General features: G+C 52.8%; 9 protein-coding genes across 9 annotated transcripts; 6 read left to right on the plus strand and 3 right to left on the minus strand.

Annotated features, from left to right (window-relative positions):
- Positions 1-308: 308 nt before the first annotated feature.
- On the plus strand, positions 309-6,388 carry PpBr36_00302 (uncharacterized protein; the record flags this gene model as incomplete). Its single annotated transcript, XM_029887495.1, has 5 exons — positions 309-1,427; positions 1,517-1,529; positions 2,899-3,696; positions 3,750-3,797; positions 3,870-6,388. The coding sequence occupies 5 exons, from the start codon at positions 309-311 to the stop codon at positions 6,386-6,388; spliced, it is 4,497 nt and encodes a 1,498-aa protein (XP_029751692.1).
- PpBr36_00303 (uncharacterized protein) lies at positions 1,724-2,247 on the minus strand (the record flags this gene model as incomplete). Its single annotated transcript, XM_029887496.1, has 4 exons — positions 1,724-1,744; positions 1,800-1,964; positions 2,045-2,137; positions 2,200-2,247. The coding sequence occupies 4 exons, from the start codon at positions 2,245-2,247 to the stop codon at positions 1,724-1,726; spliced, it is 327 nt and encodes a 108-aa protein (XP_029751691.1).
- A 1,217-nt stretch (positions 6,389-7,605) lies between the features above and the next one.
- PpBr36_00304 (uncharacterized protein) lies at positions 7,606-9,608 on the plus strand (the record flags this gene model as incomplete). The annotated part of the gene is made up of 4 exons (XM_029887497.1): positions 7,606-7,678; positions 7,761-7,830; positions 7,908-8,128; positions 8,203-9,608. The coding sequence occupies 4 exons, from the start codon at positions 7,606-7,608 to the stop codon at positions 9,606-9,608; spliced, it is 1,770 nt and encodes a 589-aa protein (XP_029751686.1).
- A 1,540-nt stretch (positions 9,609-11,148) lies between these two features.
- Positions 11,149-17,249, plus strand: PpBr36_00305 (uncharacterized protein; the record flags this gene model as incomplete). The annotated part of the gene is made up of 4 exons (XM_029887498.1): positions 11,149-11,251; positions 11,366-11,467; positions 11,532-15,187; positions 15,402-17,249. The coding sequence occupies 4 exons, from the start codon at positions 11,149-11,151 to the stop codon at positions 17,247-17,249; spliced, it is 5,709 nt and encodes a 1,902-aa protein (XP_029751685.1).
- Positions 17,250-18,117: 868 nt separating this feature from the next.
- Positions 18,118-20,515, plus strand: PpBr36_00306 (uncharacterized protein; the record flags this gene model as incomplete). Its single annotated transcript, XM_029887499.1, has 9 exons — positions 18,118-18,141; positions 18,317-18,382; positions 18,533-18,702; positions 18,795-18,941; positions 19,015-19,167; positions 19,240-19,601; positions 19,677-19,693; positions 19,780-20,426; positions 20,488-20,515. 9 exons carry the CDS (start codon positions 18,118-18,120, stop codon positions 20,513-20,515), a joined length of 1,614 nt encoding a protein of 537 aa, XP_029751688.1.
- Positions 20,516-21,027: 512 nt separating this feature from the next.
- On the minus strand, positions 21,028-22,386 carry PpBr36_00307 (uncharacterized protein; the record flags this gene model as incomplete). Its single annotated transcript, XM_029887500.1, has 5 exons — positions 21,028-21,377; positions 21,510-21,734; positions 21,839-21,958; positions 22,041-22,215; positions 22,324-22,386. 5 exons carry the CDS (start codon positions 22,384-22,386, stop codon positions 21,028-21,030), a joined length of 933 nt encoding a protein of 310 aa, XP_029751687.1.
- A 353-nt stretch (positions 22,387-22,739) lies between these two features.
- On the plus strand, positions 22,740-24,596 carry PpBr36_00308 (uncharacterized protein; the record flags this gene model as incomplete). The annotated part of the gene is made up of 3 exons (XM_029887501.1): positions 22,740-22,800; positions 22,870-22,975; positions 23,036-24,596. 3 exons carry the CDS (start codon positions 22,740-22,742, stop codon positions 24,594-24,596), a joined length of 1,728 nt encoding a protein of 575 aa, XP_029751684.1.
- A 219-nt stretch (positions 24,597-24,815) lies between these two features.
- On the minus strand, positions 24,816-25,244 carry PpBr36_00309 (uncharacterized protein; the record flags this gene model as incomplete). The annotated part of the gene is made up of 1 exon (XM_029887502.1): positions 24,816-25,244. One exon carries the CDS (start codon positions 25,242-25,244, stop codon positions 24,816-24,818), a length of 429 nt encoding a protein of 142 aa, XP_029751683.1.
- Positions 24,895-25,358, plus strand: PpBr36_00310 (uncharacterized protein; the record flags this gene model as incomplete). Its single annotated transcript, XM_029887503.1, has 2 exons — positions 24,895-25,155; positions 25,326-25,358. 2 exons carry the CDS (start codon positions 24,895-24,897, stop codon positions 25,356-25,358), a joined length of 294 nt encoding a protein of 97 aa, XP_029750577.1.
- Positions 25,359-25,545: the final 187 nt, after the last annotated feature.

The following is a 25,545-nucleotide window of genomic DNA, read 5'->3' on the forward strand; positions in this document are numbered from 1 at the left end:
GTGGGCGGGCATTCACTGTGGATAACACTTTGTACCAAGTACCTCCACATGGACACGCGAGACTAGGTGCGTAGTTAGTCGATGGCGAACATGACTGAGGTTATGGCTTTGCAAACAGTCACATAGGGTCTTGGAGTCCGTCCAAGACGACCCAGGCTAGGTACTGAATTCCTGAAAGCTGCATGTTACGGCTTGAAATTCTGAGGCAATTGAAAAAAAACAAGAAAACTCAAACATACAAGCTTTAACATTCGATTCCTTTTTCCAAACCGACCAAGAACCCCACTACGCTTCCTCAAACTTCACTCATGGCGCCCGCCCTATGCGTCTTGTGTGGTACTGAACGGGCCCTGATCAAAAGACCAAAAAACCACCAAAAACTCTGCAAGAAATGCTTCATCCAAGTCTTCGAGGATGAGGTGCATCACACCATAACCAGTTCCAACCTCTTCACCCCAGGTGAAAGAGTCGCAATCGGTGCATCAGGAGGCAAGGACTCCACAGTGCTGGCCTCAGTCCTCAAAACACTAAACGAGCGCCACAAGTATGGCCTCGAACTCGTGCTTTTGAGTGTGGACGAAGGGATCAAGGGCTACCGAGACGATTCGCTCGAGACGGTCAAGCGCAACGCCGTGCAATATGACATGCCGCTCAAGATTGTCGGTTATGACGAACTGTACGGTTGGACCATGGACCAGGTTGTCGAGACTGTCGGTAAGAAGGGCAACTGTACCTACTGCGGCATATTCCGGCGACAGGCCCTTGACCGCGGCGCCAAGGTCCTGGACATCAAGCACGTCGTTACAGGCCACAACGCCGATGATGTGGCCGAGACAGTCTTGATGAATCTGCTTCGTGGTGACCTTGCTAGGCTATCACGCAGCACGAATATCATGACCGGGGCAAATAGCGCGTTATCCGACAACGTGAAACGGAGTAAGCCGCTGAAGTATGCGTATGAGAAGGAAATCGTGCTGTACGCCCACCACAAAAAGCTTGACTATTTCAGTACAGAGTGCTTGTATAGTCCAGAGGCTTTCCGCGGTAGTGCAAGAAGCTTGATCAAGAACCTCGAGAAAGTAAGACCAAGCGCTATATTGGATATTGTGCGGAGCGGAGAGGACATGGCCAGGCTAGTGCCGTCCGAGATATCTGGGTCTTCCTGTGCCTGTAACGGAGAAGGGGAAGCTACCCAGGATTACCCAGAAGGAGAGCCCGGAGGGTGTGGATCGGCAAACGGTAGGAGTTCGGGAGGAGAAATGGCCGAGATGGAAGCACAACTTCGCAAGAACCAAGAGTCTGCAGCTCTCGAGGTTGACGTTGGCGCCCTGGAGAACCAGAAGAGAGAGGCCGATGCTCAAAGAACCATGAGAGTTCCCATACGGAATGCTCCCGCTAAGGGCAAGGGCGGTACAGTTACCAGACAGGTACTGGGAACATGCGTTCGCTGCGGATACATGTCCAGCCAAGCCATTTGTCAGGCTTGCACATTACTGGATGGACTCAACAAGAATAGACCACAGGTACAGGTTGGTGATACGAATTGAGTCAGCAATGAAGGAGGTTTGTAAAAGACAAACGCCTGGCTGTTGAGGTTGATTCTTCTTGTATGTAGCTGCTACAAACCGCCTTTGTAGTTCATCTCGCGGGGTTTGCCCGGGGGCCACTGCTTTGCCTAATGATTCGATCCCCAGCCAAAATCCTGATGAGTGGTACCTGGTCTTTAACTCATCCTCTCCTCGGTCTGTAAAGCATCTCATGTTAGACTTGCTAGACTGTCGGCGTTCGAGAAAACGTACCCTCCATGGATTGTTCAGTTCGAAGCCTGGTGGTGCTATCGGGTTGTCGGACTGGCCGCGTAGGAACCCTGTGAGCCTGCGGTCTCGGTCCATCACTGTAGCGCATCGAATCAGCGAAACGCGTCCCCACGTCGAGAAACTGTAGGATTGTTGTTGTGTTATCATCTGTTGGGGTTCCCGTACTTTGCTGTAACATAGTTAGCACCCGTCCCGGTGAAGTGAAGAAACGAATGGGCAGTACGTACCCTATCCCATTGGTCAATGGACCTCCTGGGCCTCTTGCCTCCATTCGTGTATCGTCGGAACGCCGAGATACCGGCACCCGAGACGCCAAACATCTGCCTCAATATTAGCGAACGGTCGACCGCGCTTGTCGAGGGCAACTAGACGGTATCCTTACAGCCGTGATGATGGCATAGGGAATCAAGGTCTCGAAGGGAACGGGCATTTTGCCGGTCGAAATTACTGGTCGAGCTATAGTTAGCAGGCGAGATGCTTCGTTTCGGGCAGAGGAACTCCTCACAGCTCAATTGACTGGCAGATGTGATACAAAGATTGTTGGCTTTGCTGTCGGGAGCTCTCTCATGGCTCGTCGCTGTGCTTCAATAGATTGAGGTCAATTGACCCGATCACCATAGCCACAGCTCCGGCTTGTCAACCTCAGGCATCACTCAATTGGATTTTAGATGACAAGGATGTTTCCGTCGGGACCCACCTGCCCGCATGTCGCATCGCTGCTCTAGCGGGTCGCGACTTCCGGCCAAATTCCCAGATAGACGAAAGGAGACTCAGCAGCTCAACCATCACCTCCAGACATGGCTGAGTCCAACTTCAGCTCCATGAATCTCCATCCAAATATTTTGCCTGTTTAACGTGCCGGAGAGCACATTCTCTCAACAAGCCCCGTTATTTTATCGACAAGGTCATCCGCCAGCTGTGGTATTGCGCGTCTTGCTCAACAGGACCATCACTCCAGCCCGATCCCGAAACGACTCGCAACGTCACAGTCTCAAGCAAGCGCATTCTTTCCACTCTCATTGTTTCCAGAAGCTCCATGATACCTCGACAGGCTGGAATGACTGATTACGTTGGCAAAAAGCATCATCGATCGACCCCACCTTCCCACCGAACACGTGGCGACTCGACCAACTCACCCTGCTTCTGCCTGCACCTCAAGGGTCTTTAGCCATGGCCAGTGCTCAGCTAATGGAGGAGGAGCTGCAGCATAGTGTGATGGTTGCAGGGGCTGCTGAAGTCGACATGGCCGACTATGGTGATGCGCCAGTTGATGATGCCGACGGCGATGTCGACGAAGAGATGGAAACCTCGCACTTGGAGGACTCAGTTCTGGTGAACGGCACAACGGACAATAAAGGCTTGATTGAAAGCGTGGAGCCCGACAACTACGATGATGCCGACGGCGAAGCTGAGAAGGATGAAGAGAATGAGGAAGGCGCCGAAGACTACGGGGAAGACGAAAACGAACAGGATGATAGCGACCAGGATGACGACGAAGGCGACTCAGACCGAGATGATAGTGACGCGCCTACAGAAGGTGACCATGAAGATGAAGACCTGGACCATGCAGCAGCAGATACTCTGAGATCAGAGGACGATGCAGAAGAGGAAGACGAAGACGAAGGCGTTGGTGCCGTCAAGATCAAGCCGGGCGAGACGGATGACGAAGATGAGAGTGACGAGAGTGAAGGATCAGTAGGCCACAGTGAGAGTGCCGACGAGTCTGATGGTGAGGCCTCATGGGATGAAGCTGTCGAAAATATCGAAGACGATGTAGAAGACGAAGATAAGTTCGACGAACTTGGCGGCCTTTGCATGTTCTGTAAGGAAGACGAGGATACGGGCGCATATATCACCTGCAGAGAATGTGGGGAGAAGTGTAAGTGGAATTCTCCGTTAAACTAACGCGATTCAAGCTGACTTTGTTTTAAGCACACGAGCACTGCGCAAAAAATAATTCTGCGTGGAGTGAAAAGCATAGTGAGTTGTCGCAAATTTGGGTCAAATAAGAGACACCGAAAGAAGAGAAATTAAATCGCTAACCCTTACCAGGCACCACAAAATGGAAATGTCTAGATTGCGCATCAACAGATCTGGCTGGTGAAGGAGATGTGGATGAAGCAGAAGGTGTGGGGCTTGCTTGCTCTCCCATAACTACAGGATCGGCCTCTTCGACGCATGGCGGCGCAGACTCAAAATCGGGTTGTGATCTTCCAGACCAAAACCACCCGGCAGTAGACGAGGATTCCTTGGATGGTTCTCGCGTGCTCAGAAAGCGCAAGACATCATCTGTGGAGGCCGACGAGGGTGTGATGTCATTGCGTAAGCGTCGCAAGAACACATCGGAGACCCGAGGTCATGATGATGGCACAACAGGCACAGAGGACCCTACAAGGCCCCAGTCCTCTCGGTCATTGAGACCAAAGACGTCTGACTCTGCCCATGTCAGCATCGAGAAGAAGACTCGGGATACATTTATCCTAAAGCTCAAGGCCGATCCTACAGAACTGAGGCGTATAGAGGCTCGACCACGGCAGATTCCCAAGCGTCGAGGTGGTCGAACTGGCGGTCGCTCTGGTGGTCGATCTGGGGGCCGATTCGGCGGTCGGGGCCGCACAACACGTCCTCCCGCTCAACCAGTGGTACAAAACTTAGTGGCGCCATTTGCAGCGCCATTTTCTTCCTCGGCATTATATCAGCCCTTCTTTTTTGACAAGGAATCAGAAGAGCTCAAAGGCAAGCCGTACGGCGGTATCCTCGACGAGGCCGATGCGGACACTAGCAAGACCTTTCCGCAGCCCGAGGATCGTAAGCGCTTCGACGAGGCAAAACAGAAGGCTGAGGAGGAATGGCGAGAGAGGATTCTCAAAATGCAGGCGACCATGACAGTCCCTGTCAAAAAATCGAAAAAACCGTCGGGCCCGGCAAGCCAGATCGAATGTATCGAGTTTGGCGGCTGGGAAATCGACACCTGGTATGCAGCCCCGTATCCAGAGGAATACAGCAGAAACCGGGTTCTCTACATCTGCGAGTTCTGCTTGAAATACATGAACTCGGACTACGTGGCATGGCGTCACAAGCTCAAGTGTCCTGCGAAACATCCCCCGGGAGATGAGATTTACCGCCATGGGTCCGTCTCGGTTTTCGAGGTAGATGGCCGGAAGAATCCAGTGTATTGCCAGAACCTTTGCTTGCTGGCTAAGCTGTTTCTTGGGTCAAAGACGCTGTACTACGACGTCGAGCCATTCTTGTTCTACGTACTGTGCGAGTACGATGAGTATGGCTATCACTTCGTTGGGTACTTTTCCAAGGAAAAGCGAGCAAGTAGTCAAAATAACGTCAGCTGCATCTTGACCTTGCCAATACATCAACGAAAGGGATACGGAAATTTGCTCATCGACTTCTCCTACCTTCTCACCCGCGTGGAAAAGAAGACGGGCTCGCCTGAGAAGCCACTCTCGGATATGGGCCTGGTCTCGTACAGGAACTACTGGCGACTGGTTCTTTGCCAGTACTTCATCGATCACGTCCCTGAGGATAAAGAAAAACAGACAGGCCTCAGCATCAAGCAAATCTCGGACGACACAGGCATGACAGCTGACGATGTTGTCGCCGCGTTGGAAGGCCTGAGATGTTTGGTGCGAGACCCACAAACCGAGTTGTACGCCTTCAGGGTAGATTTGCCTTTCTGCAGAGAGTATGTTGAGAAGTGGCAAGCCAAAAAATACGTGAAGCTCGATCCACGCTATCTCACGTGGACCCCGTACGTCATGGGTAGGGGCAACGCGACGAACTTTGAGCTGGGCCCAGCTCTTAACGCCATCGCGCCCCGCGAGGATGAGGAAGAGCCGAAACCAACGGAACCCGCCATCACGGTTCTTCCCAGCGGGGAGACCTCTGTTGTGTATGCCGCTGTCACTGCACACAGCGAAGCGAACAACGGCGGCGCAGCCAACGGAGAACCTACCGTGCTTCAGTCCACCGAAGCTAACGATGACGGGGCAAAGACAACGGCTGAGTCAAATCTGGAACTTCAACCGAGCATCGAAGGCGACAGAGAGGTGAGCGTTGCGAAGGAGGTAATCGTGGACAAGGAGCTTCCCGAACGGAAGTGGATGCATCTTTACAAGTCAATCCCTCCAACGCGTTTTCAAGTGTTTCCTCCGATATCCCGCAAGGTTGAGCGGCCTCGAGCGGCTGTCGTACGGATACCAGTTGCGCAACCCGTGGCTCTTCCGCGCCCTAAGCCTAAACGTCCCGCAGGGCCGCGTCGTTCAGCCCCAGCAAAGAAGCCAAAAAGCTCCACCGCACGGGTTCGTAAGGCGGGCGGAACAGGTCGGGGACCTGGCAGATGGCCCAAGGGGACCAAGAAGAGCGACTATGGGAATGCTGACAGCGGACCAGGATTACCTCCGGCATGGATTGCTGCCAGGCTTGCTGCTCAAGCATCCAAGAATAATGGTCGGGAGGCGAATGCCACATCAGATAGCAAAGACACAGCAGCTGCCAAGGTCGAGGGTAAAGCTGAAGATACGGTGCAAGTCCAGACGCCTATTGTCAAGGATGTCTAGTGCACCAGTTTGTGTTTGGGACATCACCATTTATTTTATCGCGGGCGTTTAGCACAGGCGTTCACCGAGATACCTTAATTTGTATTGCGTTATTCGGCTATTGCTAAGGATTTGGGCAAGCGGGTATTTCGTTTCTGCAGTTTTCATCTTAGTTCAATGTTGATATTAGGGCTTCTTACAACACATCACCATTGAAGGCTAATGGAGAATTGTCATGTTTGCATCGAGTTTTAGAAGGAATTGTATCAGCCTATGTACCCATTTGTCAAAACCTTGGTCATCAAAACGTGAACATGTGTTTTGTCCTGTAAGATGGCTTGAACGGTACGTCATTGGGCCCGCAACACTAGACTAGGAGCAGTGCCTACAACAATAAAGTAATATTGCGGGTATATTCTATTGCGCCTTGTATCACGACTGAAAAAATGAAGTCAAGGAAGGCAAGGTAGCCTGCCTACCAGGCTAGAGTAAGAGGTCATTCTAGAGCTAGCTGCGATTTGGCGTTTGCGTTTATCCAGGATCAAATTGCAAATTTACCATAATGCCAAAATTAAAAATAGCCTACTCCCTATGTTTAATGCCAAATGCGTGAGAGACGAGCAGACCATTAATCCGTCCACGTTAGCGGACTGAGTGCTTGCACGGACCAATTGGAGCCAAACATCGGCTCGTCCCCTCCAAACATCGCACGCACCAGACGACGCCTGTGACCAAGTTAACAACCTTGTCATTGCATTTGCCCAAGCGCCCCTCAGCTGTACCTTGCGACAGGCAGATTTGGCTGTAGTTATGCAACGTAGCCGAGGGAAGAAAGAGAGATAAAAAAAAAAAAAAGTCCCTCCAACACATAATATAGTATCATTTGGATGACTGAACTTTTTTCTTCCCAAACTTCCTCTCACGTTGGTCAATTCAATCCCTTTGCCACTCAGCTGGCTCTCTACCTTGTGTGGCCCCAAAAAACCCATCCATGTCGGCAGCTGTCCCCAGACCTTGGCGATAAGATACCGACGACGTAACGCATTTCCAGTCTGAGCTTAGGGAGGGAACTGCGCCGCCACCTTTACTACCTTGCCTGTACGTACGTAGGGTATCTTACGTACACAGCCATTTAACTTCGGTCGGCCATCTTCAAAGCCAGGAACGAACGACCGTCACCATCATCAAATCGCTCGTCTCTCCACTACGTTGACGCGCCGCCGCGCACCAATTTCAAGATGTCGAGGGTTATGAGGAGTGTCAAGAATGTTACCAAGGGGTACTCAAATGTGCAGGTCAAAGTGCGCGAGGGTTGGTAGCTACCCAACGTGGACCCCCTTTTTGGCGATGGAATCTCGACGTAGCTGACGACGACTCGACTTTTTCTTTGCAGCAACCAGCAACGACCCATGGGGACCGACGGGGACTCAGATGAGCGAGATCGCTCAACTGACATTTAATTCGTATGCGCCCGATCCCGATTGACATATTCGTCGCCGCCCTGATATTGTCGGCTCGGATGCTCACATGAATTGCGCAGGTCAACCGAGTTCTATGAAATTATGGACATGATAGATAAACGCCTCAACGACAAGGGCAAGAACTGGCGCCATGTGTTGAAGGCGCTCAAGGTCCTGGACTATTGTCTTCACGAGGGCTCGGAGCTGGTGGTCACCTGGGGCAAACAGAACATCTACATCATCAGGACGCTGCGCGAGTTTCAATACATCGACGAGGACGGCAGGGATGTGGGCCAGAATGGTAAGCGCTCTTCCTCTCCGTCTCCTTGCGCACGTCGCGCCGCTGACAGGTGACTTAACCACAATTGCTTGCAGTTCGAGTTGCCGCCAAAGAGCTTACTTCCTTGCTCAATGATGAGGAGAGACTTCGGGCCGAGCGCAGTGACCGGAGATCATGGAAGTCGCGCGTTACTGGACTGGAGGAGTACGCGCCACATCATCACCCGGATTACCATGGCGGGTCTTCAGGGCGAGGTGGTCACCGCGAGCGCCCGCGCCACATGAACGACGAAGACGATACCGAGTACAGACTCGCAATCGAAGCAAGCAAGCACCAGGAGGAGGAGGACAGAAGGAAACGAGAAGGTAGGCAGGGCCACGAGTCGGACGACGACGACCTTGCCAAAGCCATTAAGCTCAGCAAAGAAGAGGAAGAGCGTCGCCGAAGGGAACTCGAGGTATCGGCGAACAACTCGTCCATCTTTGATGAAGATCTCATCCAGGTCAACCAGCAGCCACAGCCGACGGGATTGAACCAAGGCTACACGCAAGGGAATGCAGTCGACTTCTTTGCGAACCCCATTGACCAGAACCAGATGCAGGCCCAGCCGACAGGATTCATGAACAACGCATACACGGGATTCCAGCCCCAGCAGACTGGATTTCCGAATGGATACTCGAACCAAGGTTTCGACCCCTATGGCCAGCAGCAGAACATGCAACAGCAGAACATGCAGCCATTTCAAGCTCAGCCTACGGGCTACAACCCATATGCCCAGCAACAGCAGCAACAGCAGCAGCCGCCGATGCCGATGCAGCAGTCAGAACCCCCTCTCCAAGCCGGGAGCAACAACCCTTGGGCCACAAACAATAAGCCTGCCCAACAGCAGGTTCCCATGCAGACTGGGTCCAACAACCCATTCGCGGCAAAGCCTTCACCCTTCAAGGCGAACTCCATGTCGACAATGTCGACGCTTGGCAGCTTGCCTGAGCAAAAGACTCTTTCTTCCTTTAACAACAACAACCAAGCATCGCCGTTCCAACTGCAACAGCAGAACTCTTTCCCCAAGCCCTCATCATTCCCAGCTTCGCCGCAGCAGCAGACACCGCAAAAGGAACTCAGCGAACATGAGGCGCGGCTGAACCAGCTCCTAGCTAATGGCGACGGCATGGACACTTTTGGAAACGTTGGGCAAACCCGAATCCCAGCTCAGCATACCGCGCCTGGTACTTTTGTCAACAGTGCAGGTATAGGCGCTGCTCGTCTCACAGCAGATGCCACAGGCAACAACCCCTTCCTGCGAACGCAATACACGGGAATGCCAAACGTCACATACGGCGGTCAGCAACAACAACAACCGCAGATGCCTGCCGCAACAGGCCCAGCAGGCATGGGCATGGGTGCAAATGGCTTTGGTGGTATGGGGCAACAAAGCACGAACAACCCTTTTGCCCCACGGCAACAGCAGCAGAATGGACAGGGTGATTTGATCCAATTCTAAGTAAAAATTCAAGGGGCGGGGCCAGATAGCCATGTTTTTTTTTTGGCCTTGGTGCGAGTCGGAAGTTTGTCAAACTGGGCTATTTGCGCCCATTCTCGTCATTCTCTGGTGTGGCAGGATGCGATGCGAGGGCTCTTGTGTATCTACTGCTTTCTCTTCTTGCACAAGAGAGTCGCCGGTATCTCGCCTCGCCGATAACCTACGTTCACTCAGTAGCCCTGGGCAGAGTCTACTAATTCGTTTGGCGTGAGCGCACTTGTTGAACCAGGTACTTTTTTTTTTTCTCTCCTTCACTCATGACGTAGCTAGCCTTTGACCGAATAAACCACCTGAATCTTTCTTTGATTTTCTTGATTAGAAATATGTATAAAAGAGAGGTGGATCTAGACTGCTGCAAGATGAACAATGTTAGCGGAAATAATCATAGAAAATATTTACATGATTCCAACAGTCTCGAAAAAGTGCAGGTAATTGGGGCAGGTGGTAGGTGTCAGTGTATACAGAATAACATGATGGGTTTTGAAGGTGGCTGAGCGACTGGTCCGAGGGCCAAGACATCCAAGGCACACTGAGCCAAAGTGAATTAATCAGCATGTCTAGCATTACCCAATTCCAGGCAGCACACCCAGGCAGCAATGCATGCTCATGTGACGTATCGATGTATTATTACCAAGAGGCACAGCTGGCAAAACGTCTCTATTTAAGGGAGAGCATCAACCCTCTGCTAGATGTGAAGGATCTACTATTCTGCATCTTTCGCTACTGAACATCTCGATGCCTGCTTGAATACTTCAATCCATAGGCGTAGACTAGGTCAGATCCATGCTCGTTATTTCGAGGTCCAATCCAATCATCTGTCCAAACGTCGATGCCTGAGGTGACCGTAGTAGAAAATTGGTGTAGCCCCACATACCCACAGTGCAACCAAGTCAATTGGCTGACATTGAGCTCTGGTGGGCCGTGGCTTTTTTCGCTCTGGGAGACTCGACCATCACCACTTGGAAACACAAACTCCTGTCACGTTAGCGCAAAAAGGTCCAAAGGAGCCGCGTCCTAGTGGTCCTGTATCCACGACTTTACATCTCTTTTTTGTGTATTCCATTGTTTTCTTTTTTTCGCGCTGAACATCTCGCTACAAACGCGATTTAGGTTTCTTTATTCATTTTTCAGAACCTGCTCACTTTCGGCCAGCTACACCAGCCCCCTGTAGCCTGAGCTCAGAGCAGCCAAGGAAGAAAAAAAAAAGTCCAACTTGCCCGTTATCCTTGCAAGCCCGCGGCAACTTCCTCCCACAAAGGCGCATTCCTCGCCTTAAGGAGCTTACAACCTCATGACCACTGAGTCTGCGCTCCGATAGAGCTCCTCGCAGTCAGCTGCCTGTGTGATCGATTCGGTAGCCGTTGCGATTTGACGCGTCAAGTCGCGCAAACACTAAATCTCCCGGCTCGACACAACCTCAGATCTCGGTCACCACAACTACCAGTCGCGACAAGGTCTTTGGCGCGTTCATAGGTGCTGACCGCATTGGTCTCTCCCCGTCATGTCCTTCGGCTCGGGCGGCTTCGGCTTCGGCCAGAGCAACACCACCCAACAGCCATCCGCCTTTGGTGGCGGAGCATTCGGCTCATCCAACACAGGCTCAGGTACGCTACCCCTTCACTCCAACCCTCTGCCACCACACTACAGGGATTTCTCCAATCTATGGCAAACAAACAGCAGACTGGGCGGTCAACTGATGTAGTTCTCGCTGGACTTAGCTTTCGGCCAGAATAACAATACTACCTTCGGTGCCAACAATACCAATACCGGCGGAGGTCTCTTTGGCGGTGCTTCTACTGGCGGCTTTGGAAGCACAGGAAGTACGCAGCTTGCCTGGATTTTCTCACGCGATCGTATATGCGTCTAACTAACATAATTTTGTAGGTGCATTCGGTTCCAATAACACCACCAGTGCTTTTGGCGCGAACGCCAACAAGCCTGCCTTCGGCTCGACGGGTACCACCGGTGGCGGTCTCTTTGGTGCTTCATCAAACACCACTGCTACTCCTTCGGCCTTTGGCGGCTTTGGAAGCAGTACGACAGCCGCGCCGTCCACATCAGGGTTCGGTAGTGGCACCTCATTGTTTGGTGCCAGCAAACCAGCGACCACTACTGGTGCTTTTGGCTCTGGTACCACCGGCACCACAGGCGGATCACTTTTCGGGGGTGGCAGTACAACCGGTGGCGGCTTTGGTAGCACGACTGGAACTGCCTTTGGAGCAACAAGCAACCCAGGAATAGGTACCAACATCGGCGACCCGCCGGGCACCAACACGGTAGCTTTTCAGCCGACAGTCGAAAAAGAGCTCAACAACTCGGCTCAGCAGAACTCATTTCAAAACATTCTCTTTCAGGATGCGTACAAGAAGTGGTCTGCAGACGAACTTCGCCTAGTTGATTACAATCAGGGTCGGCGGTTTGGCAACGGTACCGGTACGGGGGCTTTCGGTGTGAACTCTAGCTTTGGGTCAGGGGGAGGATTTGGCACTAATAACAACACAGGCGGCACTGGTTTCGGCACCAATACAACTGGGGGTGGTTTGTTCGGAAATAACAACACCCAGACGACCACTTCCGCATTTGGATCGCAACCAGCAGCAACTGGAGGCTTCGGCAGCGGTGGCGGCCTTTTCGGTTCACAGCAGAACAAGCCTGCGGGTGGATTGTTCGGATCAAGCACAACCCAACCAGCGACACAATCAGGCGGTCTTTTCGGTGCCTCAAATACCTCCGCTTTTGGTTCGAACAATAATACGACAACCGGAGGTGGTTTCGGTTCGAGCACTACGACCACGGGCGGCGGTTTGTTCGGCGGAGGTGCTAACGCCAATGCCAGCAAGCCTGGTGGCTTCGGGTTCGGCACTCAGCAGCCAGCAGCCTCCACGACTGGGAGCTCATTTGGCGGCACAGGTGCATTCGGTGGAGGTGCTTCTACTACCACATCCCTATTCGGAAACAACAACAACCAACAAACCCAGCAACAAGGTGGAGGTCTCTTTGGCAATTCGGCACAAACAAATACCGGAAGCGCTTTCGGAAGTGGAGGCGCATTTGGAAGTCAGAACCAGCAGCAAGGAACCTCGTCGCTGTTTGGTCAGAACAAGCCCGCTGGCGGCCTGTTCGGCTCATCCACTACGACCAACAACACAGGCGGAGGAGGCTTGTTTGGTAACTCCAACAACAATTCCACAACTAGCGCGTTTGGGGCCGCAAACAACACCCAGACGGGTGGCGGCTTGTTCGGCGGCGCTAAGCCTGCTGCGACTACCGGTGGCCTCTTTGGCAATTCGACGACCAACCAGCAAGGAACTACCGGTGGTGGCTTGTTCGGTAACACGGGCGCAGCCCAGACTCAGCAGCAACCAGCTGCCGGTGGCTCTCTGTTCGGTGGTAGTCTGGGTCAGAATCAGCAAAAGCCATCCCTCTTCGGCAACTCCCAGGCTACAGGTGGTGGCTTGTTTGGCAACAACAACAACCAGCAGCAGCAGCAGCAAGGTGGCGGACTTTTTGGAGGCAGTCAACAGCAGTCTACGCTGGGTAACTCCCTCTTTGGAAACTCGCAGAACCAATCGCAGCCCCAGGCTTTGACTACCAGCCTTTCTGACATGTCGGCTTTTGGAACAAGCTCCCTCTTTGCTGGCGTCGGCGCCAACGATGTTCAGAACCCCGGCCCTCTGGCAACGCCCTTGTCTTCCGCTAAGAAACAGCCTGCCAGGGCTTCGATCCTCCCGATCTACCGTCTGTCGAAGCCCCAGACACCCAAGCGGGGTTTTGGGTTCTCCTACAGTACCTATGGATCTCCTTCGACCCCTTCCAGTGCGAACAGCACCCCTGGCGGATTTGGACAGAGCTTGCTCGCTGGCAGCTTGGGCCGCAGCTTGAACAAGAGCATCTCCACAAGCTCTTTGAGACGCTCATTCAATGCCGAAGATAGCATTCTTGCACCAGGTGCATTCTCTGCTAGCACCGGGCCTAGGAATCACGGTAGCATGGGTAGAACTAAGCTGGTCATCAACCGAGATATCCGCAGTGATCTTTTTAGCACGCCCAGCAAGGATCGGCATCCACCCGAGCTGGTGAACCCGCGCAAGGTCAAGCGTGTCAGTTTCGATCCCTCCACGGCAACTGCCGCAATTGAGCAGGGAGAATCCAACGATGGGGAAGAGACGCCGTCGGGCAGCGCCGAGGATCTTGGCTACATTCGTCCCGCAACCCGCATGACTAACGGCGTCAACGGCTCCTCGCAGTCGAACAGCGCAGATGCCGGCCCGGAAATGGAGCAAGTAAAGGGCAACGAACTCGCAATTGTTCATGAGGAAGAATCGCCGCAACGAGCATCTGGGTCCAACGGTGATTCTGCAACCAGTGATTACTGGATGTCCCCCTCAAAGGAGGAGATCCAGAACATGAATCGGGTCCAACGGCAAAAGGTCACAGACTTCACTGTTGGCCGTCACGGAATCGGTAAAGTTAGGTTCCGAGTCCCAGTTGACCTGAGCAATATCAACTTGGACGAGATTTTTGTTGAGTTGGTCCAATTCAGCCCTCGTTCGTGTACTGTGTACCCTAACCCAGCCAAGAAGCCGGCAATGGGCAAGGGACTCAACGTGCCTGCAGAGATCACTCTGGAGAACTCGTGGCCGCGAGGCAGGGAGAAGCCTGGCAGCCGTGGTCACCAGAAGCACATTGAGCGTCTCAAGCGTATTCCAGACACCGAGTTTGTCGATTACAATGCCGAAACCGGCATCTGGGTCTTCCGCGTGGAGCACTTCACCACCTATGGGCTTGACGACGATGACGAGGACGATGACACCGAGATGAACCAGTCTGACGCTCAGTCCGGCTTCCAAGTGCGCCCCCGCCAGGGCCAGGATCCAGACCACGCGTCGATGGACACCGCCGATCCATACACTGTCAACCGTCCGCAGCGTCACGTTCCTGGAGCTTTTGACCCGGCTGCTGAAGCCGAAGTAATCGGCGAGGTCGTCCCAGACCATCGCCTTTCTGTACGGCCTCCTTCGCCCACTACCGCTTCCGATTCCGCATCCGATGATCTTGCGGCTGACCATGTCCAAGACCATGTAGACCTCGAGATGACCGTGGAGGACGACCTTGAGTCGCCCGAGGCCGCCATGGCCCAGGTTACCCTTCACGATTCGACATATCTGCCGGCAGATGCCGTTTCTGTCATGGAGGCACCCGCTGGGATAATGAGGGCGAGAATGCGTGCAATCAGGGAATCGACAGCGCCTGCGCGTTACGAGGTTACTGGGGGCGATGACTGGATGGACATTTTGAAGAAGTCGGTGAACTCGGGCAGACCGCGTGATCGTGCGGCCCTGCAAATCTCACAAGAAGTGGCTGTAAACAAGCTCCCCGAACAGCCTGCCAGAGACAAGTCTGGGAGTAGGAGGGTTGTATCTGATGGTCGCGGCTTTGCAACAAGCATCGACCTGATGAACTCCTTGTTTGGAAAGGACAAGATCTCTGCAGCTGACGATGCGGCGGCGTTTGTGCAGCCGGCCAAGAGTTTTATCAAGGTCGGTGACACCGTCGTCTTCTAGTCCCCTTTGCCCGTATCCCCTTTCTATCTAATTACACCCCAATATATGCCCTATTCATTTTTACACATGGGTACAAAAAAAACTTTGTCTTTTAATCATGTAGCATGAAAAAGGGGTTGAGCAGAAAAGAAGAGAGAACAAAGAAAAAGAGAAAAAAAATTACAGTTTGCTAAGATTTTGATTTTTCCAGTGGCCGTATCAAAAACAGCACCAAGATGGGGCGGCGGGCGCTTTGGACCTAGACGACAGGCAGCGTCAGCTTCGTAACTCCTTCAAGCCGAGATGGGGCCCAGACAACAAACTGCTCATGGCCAAGTCTCCAGGCTATAAACAGCCTACAGGGAACCTGCTCCAGATCAGCACGGGCATCTCAACACAGGCGCGTGAGGTCTGGTCCCTCAAATTATCCCACAACGCATCAACGTTGGGTGCGGAACCTCATCACCGATCTTGGATTGCCACTCGATTCGGGCCCGGGAACGTGCCCGAGGTTGTGCAACCAGAGAGCGTCCCTCTGTTCAAGGATATTCTCAACGATTTATCCACCACCGCTTCCGCTACAAGCTATGAGGTTTTGGTCTGGGAGTTAGCCAGCATCCTATTCGATCCAATTGATGGCTCCAATGTGCAACTCCTGCGGCGACGGAAGTTGTCCGAGTTCTGGCAAAGGTTGGTTCAAGACAAGACCTCGGTCGCTACTGCAGAAGCCTCCAGAAGCGATGAAAAGGCTTTCCTCTCCCTTGCCGGTCATCAAGTTGCCGACGCTTGCAAGCATCTCCTCGACGGCAAGAACTACAAGCTAGCCACACTTACTTCCATGATGGGAACCAGTGACAAAGCAAGAGAGGATATGGCCGAGCAAGTACAAGTATGGCACGACGGCGATGTACTCTCCGAGATTGAGAGTCCTCTCAGGGCTATATACGGTCTGCTTGCAGGCAATGTTGCTGTTTGCGAGGGGAAGACTGGAGCAGGCAGTGAGAATCGCCTCGACACTCTGGTTTTTTCCAATCGGTTCGGACTTGATTGGCAGCAGTCGTTCGGCCTTCGATTGTGGTACGGTATTTCCACGGGAGATGATATCTCCAAGGCCATCGAAAAAGCCGACGAGGATATGAGCAAAGGACTGATCGCAGAGCCTCGACCTTGGTATCTGGACGAGGCGGCGCGCGAAGATAAGGAGAATTCGGAAAACACGCAAGATTTGATGTGGGGTCTGTTGAAGCTATATGCTGGGAAGGCCAAGCTCGAAGATGTCCTTCGACCTGAGAGCTGCTCGTCTTCGCACACTGACTATTCTCTATGCTGGCAACTTGGGCAGCTGCTCTCGGTAGCAGGAAAGGCATCCTTCGAATCTCACTCCAAGGCCGACTCGCTCACCGTGTCGTATGGTGCGCAGTTGATGGAGAAGATGCATTGGTCTCAGGCGGTTACTGTTTTGCTGCATCTTTCAGACAAAACTTCACGAGCCAAGGCCGTTCGTGACGTTATCGCCCGGGTTGCAATGGAGTTCGCCAACACCCCATACAATGCAAACGAGCAAAACCAACAAGGCGTCAAGCAACTGTTGGAGTTGGAGCAGTTTCACATTCCCAAAGCCTGGATTGCTGAGGCGTGCGCTCTTGCCTACAGATATCTCGCAAACGGTCAAGACTGCACGCATCCCGTCAATTTTGGCCTTGTCGTCAAGGAGGTTCGTTGCCTGGCACTTGCAGAGCAGCCTCAGGAATTGCATACGGCTGTGGTACGGAGGCTTGACCCGCTGGCTATACTACAATGGCACCCAGAACGGGATCTGGAACGACTGGTGCGATACCTACGAGCACGTCCTGTTAACGATGGGCTCGCAGATATTGCGGTACTTGCCAGCATAAAGGGACAGGATATTAAGCGACAAGCGAGGTCTGCCTTTGACTACGACAGATACCTTGCCATGTTGAGCAAGAGGTATGAGGAGACGGATGAACGCGATGTTGTCACTCTTGCGGCATTGGCAACCTTGACAGAGTGGGTGGAAAACAAAAGATTGAACTTGTGAGCCCACGCACTTGGGCAGAGTTTTGTGGTTCTGGGGGGGTTTTTGCGGTGAGCTCATTTGTTAATGACGTTGAGTGCTTGGCAGGAGAGGGGGGGAGCATGGTTGACATTGGTCACATATGGCTGCTGATGTGTATTGTATGAATGTGATTGTGAGTGTGCGTGGATTCGGCAACGGGGTGGTATTTGACTATACATTCATCGAGAGGCAAAAACTGCTCGATTTATTATTCCCTTTACATAGATTAGGTAGCTAGGCACAAAAAGAAACCTTTAGCAGTAGTTGTCATTTTTAACGGTCTGTGGCTTTTCGCGTGTATATCGATCGTATGTATTCTGAACTAAATAATAGGCGTGTGCTTGTTTGTAGCAGTCATGTGTAAGCATCCAATCGTCTTCCCAACTAATAGATGGTTAGGAAGGATGAAGCTATAGTAGTAGTGAGGCTTGCGAGGCATTTTACATTTCACTATGCACATGCACTCACTGACTGAAGTTTGGATTCGTTACTGCATTTGTGGACAGCCAGCCAATCAGATTACCGTCGAACATCACCTTGTGGAGCTATCCCTGCTGTGGATCAAAAAATTTAGCTCCAAGTCAGGAGCACCCTGCTTCCTTGCCGAATTCGGGGTGGGAAATCTCTGGGGAAAATGTTTTTGTCGTTGGTCAGCGTCGATAAAGCCTTGACAACGCTGCTCGTTGAAAAATTTACATCATGTGCCCAGTTATTGCAAGATCGGCGTCGCCATTTTTGAGGAAGCGGTCCTTTGTGTTGTTGGACCGGTAGTTCACTCTGGAATCTCGTGCACACCTTTCCAACGTTGCATTCCCTTCCCAGGCGCCGAAAGAAAACAAGTCGAAAAACCATGTGCGGTGTATCTGCGCTCCTTGTAGGCCATTTTTTTGAACCCCTCCCCCTCCAAAAGATTAAAAAAAAAAAAAAAAAAAAAAGGCCCATGTTACTTTTGCCGACGCGCCTCGCGCAAAAAGAGCGCGCCACAAGGCGCGGATACCCAGCGAAAAGCAACTCAACGCTAACCTTTACCTTTCTTCGAGGGCATTTAGTTGGGCGACACAAAAGCCCAGTCGGCCGCCGTCGACCTGCACGAGTCTCTGTACTTTCTTCAGCACGTCAGTTACCCCCAGGGGGATCGGTCTGCTATCCCATGAACCTTTCGGTCGTTTGTGACAGAATGAAGGACGGTTCCTGCAGATGGCGGTCTTGTTTTCTTCAAGGTCTGAGAGGACGAGAACAGGTTCACTGACGCTGAGAATACACAGCGCGGGCAAGATGCTGCCGGTATCGCCGTCTGCCAAGGCGGCAGGGTGTACCAGTGCAAGGGCAACGGCATGGCCGCCAAGGTGTTTGACGAGGGCCGAAAGACGGCCGACTTGCCGGGCTTCATGGGCATCGCCCATCTGAGATACCCCACCGCTGGAACTTCATCGGCGTACGTGCTGCCACGTCTTTTGTTGCTCCCACCAAAAGAGGCCCAGCTCTCGAGGATGTTGGCGTTCCTGACACAACCGGCACCGTACACAGGTCCGAAGCCCAGCCTTTCTACGTGAACTCCCCCTTTGGTCTTTCCATGAGCGTCAACGGAAACCTTGTCAACAGCCCAGACCTCATCAGCTTCTTGGACCGTGAGGCTCGCCGCCACGTCAACACCGACTCGGATTCGGAACTGCTGTAGGTCTTGGAATGAAGTATAGCTGCCGATCAGGGAGAGAAAATTTGCTGACTAGGTTGCTGCTGTACCCAGACTTAATGTCTTTGCCCATGCCCTTTACGAGCTTAACAAGGCCCGAGCAAACGTGGATGATGTGTTTACCGCTCTTCGCGAGGTTTATGCGAGATGCCGTGGTGCCTTTGCGTGCACGGCGATGATCGCAGGGTTTGGTATCCTGGGGTTCCGGTAATTTCTGCCTTGGCCTGAATCGTAATTGAAGCCTCTGGCACGAATGTTCTAACACCTTACACCTGACAGTGATCAGAACGGCATTCGCCCGCTTTGCCTAGGCTCCCGCCCGTCGGCGACTCTGGAGGGCGCCACAGACTACTTCCTGGCTTCCGAGTCGGTTTCTCTGACACAGTTGGGCTTCAGCAACATTGTGGACATTCTTCCCGGGCAGGCTGTGTTCATCCGCAAGAACGGTGCTCCCGAGTTTCGCCAGATCGTGGAGAGAGAGTCCTACACCCCAGACATCTTCGAGTTTGTATACTTTGCCAGGCCCGATAGCCACATTGATGGAGTGTCGGTACACCGCAGCCGGCAGAACATGGGCTTGAAGTTGGCCAAGAAGATGAAGGAGACGCTGAGCGAACAGGCCATCAAGGAGATTGACGTCAGTAAGTAATACCTCTGATTGTCTCGATCAACTCGACCCCAGCTAGACACTAATCTTGGCCTTTTTTTTGTTACAGTAATTCCGGTTCCTGAGGTGCGGATGCATTCCAGTCATTGCTAGCTTGTACTGGTGCCATTGCCCAGATGGACTACAATTGCTGACTTAGCCTCGTGTGTTAGACAAGTAATACTTCGGCAGCTGTACTGGCTACAGAGCTGAACAAGCCCTTTTCCAACGCTTTCGTCAAGAACCGCTACGTTTACAGGACATTTATTCTTCCCGGCCAGCAGGCGCGGCAAAAGAGCGTCCGTCGCAAACTTTCACCGATCGCATCTGAGTTCAACGGCAAAGTTGTATGCCTAGTGGACGATTCGATTGTGAGGGGAACTACCTCGCGCGAGATTGTGCACATGGCGAGGGAGGCGGGTGCAACCAAGGTTTTTTTCGTTTCATGTAGTCCCGAAGTGACACATCCGCACGTCCACGGTATCGACCTTGCCGACCCGGCTGAGCTTATCGCTCATGGAAAGACGAGGGAGGAAGTCGCCTCGCTCATCGATGCAGACGAGGTTGTGTACCAGTCTCTCGATGATCTCAAGGCTGCATGTTTTGATGCAGCCGGGCCCAACAACGATGTCAATGATTTTGAGGTCGGTGTCTTTTGTGGCAAGTACAAAACTGAAATCCCCGAAGGCTATTTCGAGCACCTCAGCCGCGTCCAGGGCGCGAAGAAGAAGGCCAAGGCTGTAGCAAATATTGCCAGCAGCGGGCCAACAAACGACAGTCGAAACGGACTAATGAGTCCTGAACATCGGGAAGACATTAGGTGAGTCCCTTGATCTTTTTTCGCTCGATCAGCACAAGACCACGGCTGACTGTTTTGTAAGTCTTCACAACTTCGCAACCAAACCTTGAAGGGTGTTGAATGAGTCGATGGGATGGGCTGGCTTCAAGGTTGGGTAATCACGGTTTGGCTTCCATGCATTCTTTGGGCAAATAACCCGGTCAAAATGGTAGTTACTTGTCATGGCGCACAGAAACTCCTAAATGATAGCCTCGCTATACGTTGGTCGTATAAGGGAGGTGCAGTGATGTATTTTTCTGCAGCGCACTTCAGCCAAGGGTTGCACGGTGAGCAGCGTATATGGTCAATCTGTTCTCAGTAAATAATTGGGCATGAGACCTGGAGAGAATGAGATATTCATGGTGATGGTAAAAAATACCGATAACATTGATGGCCCGGAGGCTATGTGAGATGCAAATTCACGGTAGTCCTTTATTGTCGTCGACGGCGCCAGTGCGTGATTGGGCCATGATTCAACCAGCGTTGCCATGACAAACTAAACGATACACTCTTTCTAACCAACCAATCAATTATACATTTACACATAGGCTGCCAACTCACACGCATATACGGGATTCAGCCCTCAAAGTCCAACCTTTGCGCCGGCCGCCTGGGCGATCTTGACAAACAAAGCGGCCCTCGAGCTCTCAGGCTCGGCCACAACGGTCGGGCGACCGCTCGCGGCATCGCCCGAGATGTTCGGGTGCAGGGGCAGATCGGCGAGGAGCTCGATGCCGCGCTTGTCGCACACCTCCCTGACGATGCCCGACCCGGGCCCAAAGATGGGCGTCTCGCCGTGACAGTGCTGGCAGACAAACGCGGACATGTTTTGCACGAGGCCGAGGATCGGCACCGACACCTTCTGGAACATGTCGATGCCCTTGACGGCGTCTTGCACTGCAAGGGTGTGCGGTGTGGTGATGATTATGGAGCCTGCGGGTTTTTGAGTTTGTGTAAGGGAGGTTAGTGGGGTGACGGGATTAGTTGGTGGTGTGTGTATATTCAAGGGGGGGTGTTGAGGTGTTGTTTCTTCTTTCTTTTTATATTCTTTCGGTCGATACATACCGTCAACAAAGATTTGCTGCGTAATGCTCAGCTGAGTGTCTCCGGTTCCAGGTGGGAGGTCCAGGACTAGCACGTCCAAACCGCCCCAGTCGACCTCGTGCAGGAGCTGCTGCAAGGCCTTCATGACCATCGGGCCGCGCCAGACCACTGCCGAATCCTCACCGACAAGGTAGCCCATGGACATAGTCTTGACGCCATAGTTGGAAAGGGGCAGTAGCTGGTTGTCTAGAAGCAAAGGAGCAAAGATCGTCCATCATCAGAGTCGTCCAAGTTCGAGCGGGAAATAGTCCGGCGCAAGGTGCGTTGGGATCAGTCAGCAGTAGACCTACTCTGCGACAACCGCGGCTCTTCGGACAGGTTGAACAAGGTGGGTATCGACGGGCCAAAGATGTCGGTGTCTAGGATTCCAGCACGGTGGCCAAGCCTGGCAAATGCAAGAGCAAGATTCGCTTTGGATCGTTTTTGTTTTCCATTATTCGGAAAGTAGTGTCAGCTTTGTATGGACTTTTCCCCATTCCTCGTCGCCTCGACTGCCAAGTGAAGAGAACGACAAGCGGGAGCCGGCAACAAACGAACCAGCCACAGTGCTCTTCCCAACGCCCCCCTTTGCGGAAGATACGGCAATGACTTTCGTCACGTCTTTTATCCTCCGCTTCTGCGGGAGACCACGCTGCATTCGCGGTATGGTTCCCGTCCGAGGAAGCCCCTGAATTGACAGTCACGTGTCAGCTGCTTTGCACTGAATGTAGGAGCGGGATTCGATATAGATGGCCTGTAAAAGCTCTACTTTGCGCTTTTGGAGCCACAAACTCACCAGAGGATTCTCATGCTGGAGAGACCGCAGAGCATGAAACGCTCGTCGGTTTATTACATTCATATTTGCATGGTTTGCCGTATACTCGGTCGGTTCGTATACCAAAGTATAACATGGGAAATGTTTACTGCCGGAATTGCCCAGGACTGGGGACACTCACTCATCATGCATCCGTAATGGACCGGACCCGCAGGTACAAAGTACCAGGTGATGCGTCTAGGCGATATGTGGAAGGCGGCTCGATTTGGCAGAAATACTGGACCCGCTAAAATTTGCAAATTTTGGGTGGGGTTCTGGTCCTGTCCGATAGCTTTCGCGATTTCTCTTCAGCCGCTGCTGTGCTGTGATAGCCCGATCGCGAGCGATTCTGCCAACTCCAGCGCACTACGACTTGAGAAGCAAGCAAACAGCCCACCATGGCACCCAAAAAGGGCCGCTCGCAAAAGTTTTCCGAGCTTCAAGAGAAGGCTGTCAAGGGTGTGTTATTTAAATTTTGTATTGGATTGCTCTGTGATGGCTGTATCTAACATTCCACAACCGCGACAGACTACGATCCTGAAGCCGACGTCCCTGTTGATGACAGTGATGATGATAGCAACAGCGGTGGCGATTCGGATGGCCTCGCCGGCACCGAGCACTATGTCTCTGTTGGGTAGGTCAATGGCGTGGTTTCCCTCCCTCATTGGATACTTTCTGACTTTTGGATCAACAGCAAGAGCAAGCTCCGCCAGGCCGATGTCGACAACCTTGGACCGCAGTATAGAGGCAAGCGCGTGAGCCGGTCAGCACTCGACGAAAGCGACGAAGATAGCGCAGAAGAGTCTGATGAAGATGACTCCGAGTCCGAGGGAGATGACTCCGCTGAAGAGTTCGCCGACCCAGACACCGCCGACCTCGAGGCCGACCATATCGACGACGATGAGGAGATAGACAGCGACGAGGCACTTGGTGCCAGCGATGAGGAGAAGTTTGCAAAGTTCACTTTTCGTGGCAGCTCAAAGCCCAGAGTCGAAAGCACACGCCGCAGCAAGCGCCCCATTGCAGCTGATTTCCTGAGTGACTCTGAGGAAGATGAGGACGATGCCGGCAGCGCCGAGTCGGACCTGGGTGAAGGGTCTGGGGGCTCGGGTGATGAAGATAATGGGTTGGAGAGCGACGAAGTCTCTGGTTCAATCGAAGCTTCAGAAGACGAGGATGACGATGACGACGAGGATGACGAAGAAGAAGACGAAAACGGTTCAGAGGGCGAAAGAGACGAAGAGTCAAGTGGCAAGAATGCAGATCTCAGTGCCCAACTCCGCAAGATGATGGGACAAGATGGTTCACAAAACACAGGAACGCAGTCACAAGCTGCTGGTCTAGACAAGGGACGCGCGGTTCGTCAGCAAAGACGCTCGTTCGACTCGCTTCTAAACATCCGTATTCGACTTCAGAAAGCGTTGGTCGCTGTGAACTCCATGAGCGCTCTGCCCGAAAACGAGTTTACTGAGGGCCAGCCGTATCAGGCCGCCGAGGAAGCGGCGCTGAAGCTATGGAGCACGATCGACACCTTCCGTCGGTCTCTTACGCCGGGCTTGTCGACAACATCAGCTGGCCAAAAACGGAAAAGAGACGTTGACACGGATACGCCTCTGCAGGATCTCTGGGAAGACATGGGGGTGGTGGAAGCTAGGGCAGCATCCTACAGGAAGAAGGTGTTGGAAAAATGGTCCAGCAAGACGAAGAGCACCACTGCCGTCACAGCCAAGAGACAGTTGGGTACTACCACGGTTGATTCGCTGACTGCGATCCTCGAGGACCAGTTGGTCAACCCTGATCGTTTGGTCAAGCGCACGCGTGTTCCCCGGTCGTGTGCCCCGATACAGTCTAGCAAAAAGTTACAAGAGGACGAGAACATTTACGACGATGCCGACTTTTACCAGCTCCTGCTCAAGGAGCTCGTGGATCAGCGGACATTGGACGGCTCTGCTGGAGGTGCCGGAGGATCTGTGCCGACGGTGAAGTGGGCAGCCGTCAAGGAGGCCAGGACCAGGAAGGTGGTGGACCGAAGGGCTAGCAAGGGTCGCAAGTTGCGTTTCACTGTTCATGAAAAGCTGCAGAACTTTATGGCACCGGAGGACCGGCGGACGTGGGAGCAGGACGCCATCGACCGCTTCTTCGGCACGTTGTTTGGTCAGAAGATGGAGTTGCGCGAGGACGTCGACGGCGCTTCCGAGGATGAAGATATGGGCGGCGTCGATGTTGATGGCCCTGGCCTCAGGCTTTTTGGCTAGTGATCTCTGCAGATAATCCAACGACAGGCTAGACCAATTAAGTCAAAGAATTGTAGAGAAAAAAAAACAAGATTGGCTGTCCTGTGGTTGCCCTAACGATGCTAAAAATTCTATTCGCTTTTTTTTTTTTTTTTTTTTTGAATGTCGTATCGTTCGAATGGTTTATTGGCGTGAGAGAAAAAGAAGTAGCCTGCCAGATTGCTCTCCCGCTGAACAGTTTCACCCCCCAAACAACGCCGAACACAACAAGCTCGCGAAGCAGACCCAGTGAACGATCAGGTGCACCGCGGGGCCGCCCATGGGCACGTCCTGGTACTTGAGCGCGGCCCCGGGGGACGTCAACCTGGCAAAGGCCCTGTACATTGGCCAGATGTGGTACGATGCCAGGGCGAGGACGAGGAGGCGGCTCGTCTCGTCGAGGGCGGCGGTGTCGCCCGGGCGCAGGAGGACGACTAGGGCGACGAGGTTGGTAGCCACGAGCGCGCCACCCAGGTTGGCGCACACCAGGTCGGCCTCGCGCTGGACGTCAGCGTGGTCGGCGCCCCGGATCCGCAGCTGTGTGCGCGGGTGCCGGATGAAGGAGTTGGCCGCACCCGTCTCGGCCACTATGTGCAGAACCAATGGGAGCTTTGCGAGGAGGGGCTGCATTGTGGCCTTTTTTTTTTTTTTTTTTTTTACTGCGCCAAAAATTAGGTTCGTTTTCGGTCCCCCTTGGTCCCCCGGATGCAGCTAGCCAATGCTGTGTCGCAGTGGCAGCACTAGTTCCCGATTATTCTATTTTATTCTATTTTTTTTTAACTTTTTTTTATACGTTTTATATTTTAACCGTATTTTGTTGTGTTCGTTTGTTTTGTCGATCGTCTCTCCCTGGAGTTTGATGTCGCTGAAACCGGGTGTGACTCGCGCTCCCAGAGCTATGTCGCTTTGGATATTTTGAACTTGATAACAT

The sequence above is a fragment of the Pyricularia pennisetigena genome, chromosome 2 (assembly GCF_004337985.1).
Source record: "Pyricularia pennisetigena strain Br36 chromosome 2, whole genome shotgun sequence".
NCBI classification, from domain to species: Eukaryota; Fungi; Ascomycota; class Sordariomycetes; order Magnaporthales; family Pyriculariaceae; genus Pyricularia; species Pyricularia pennisetigena.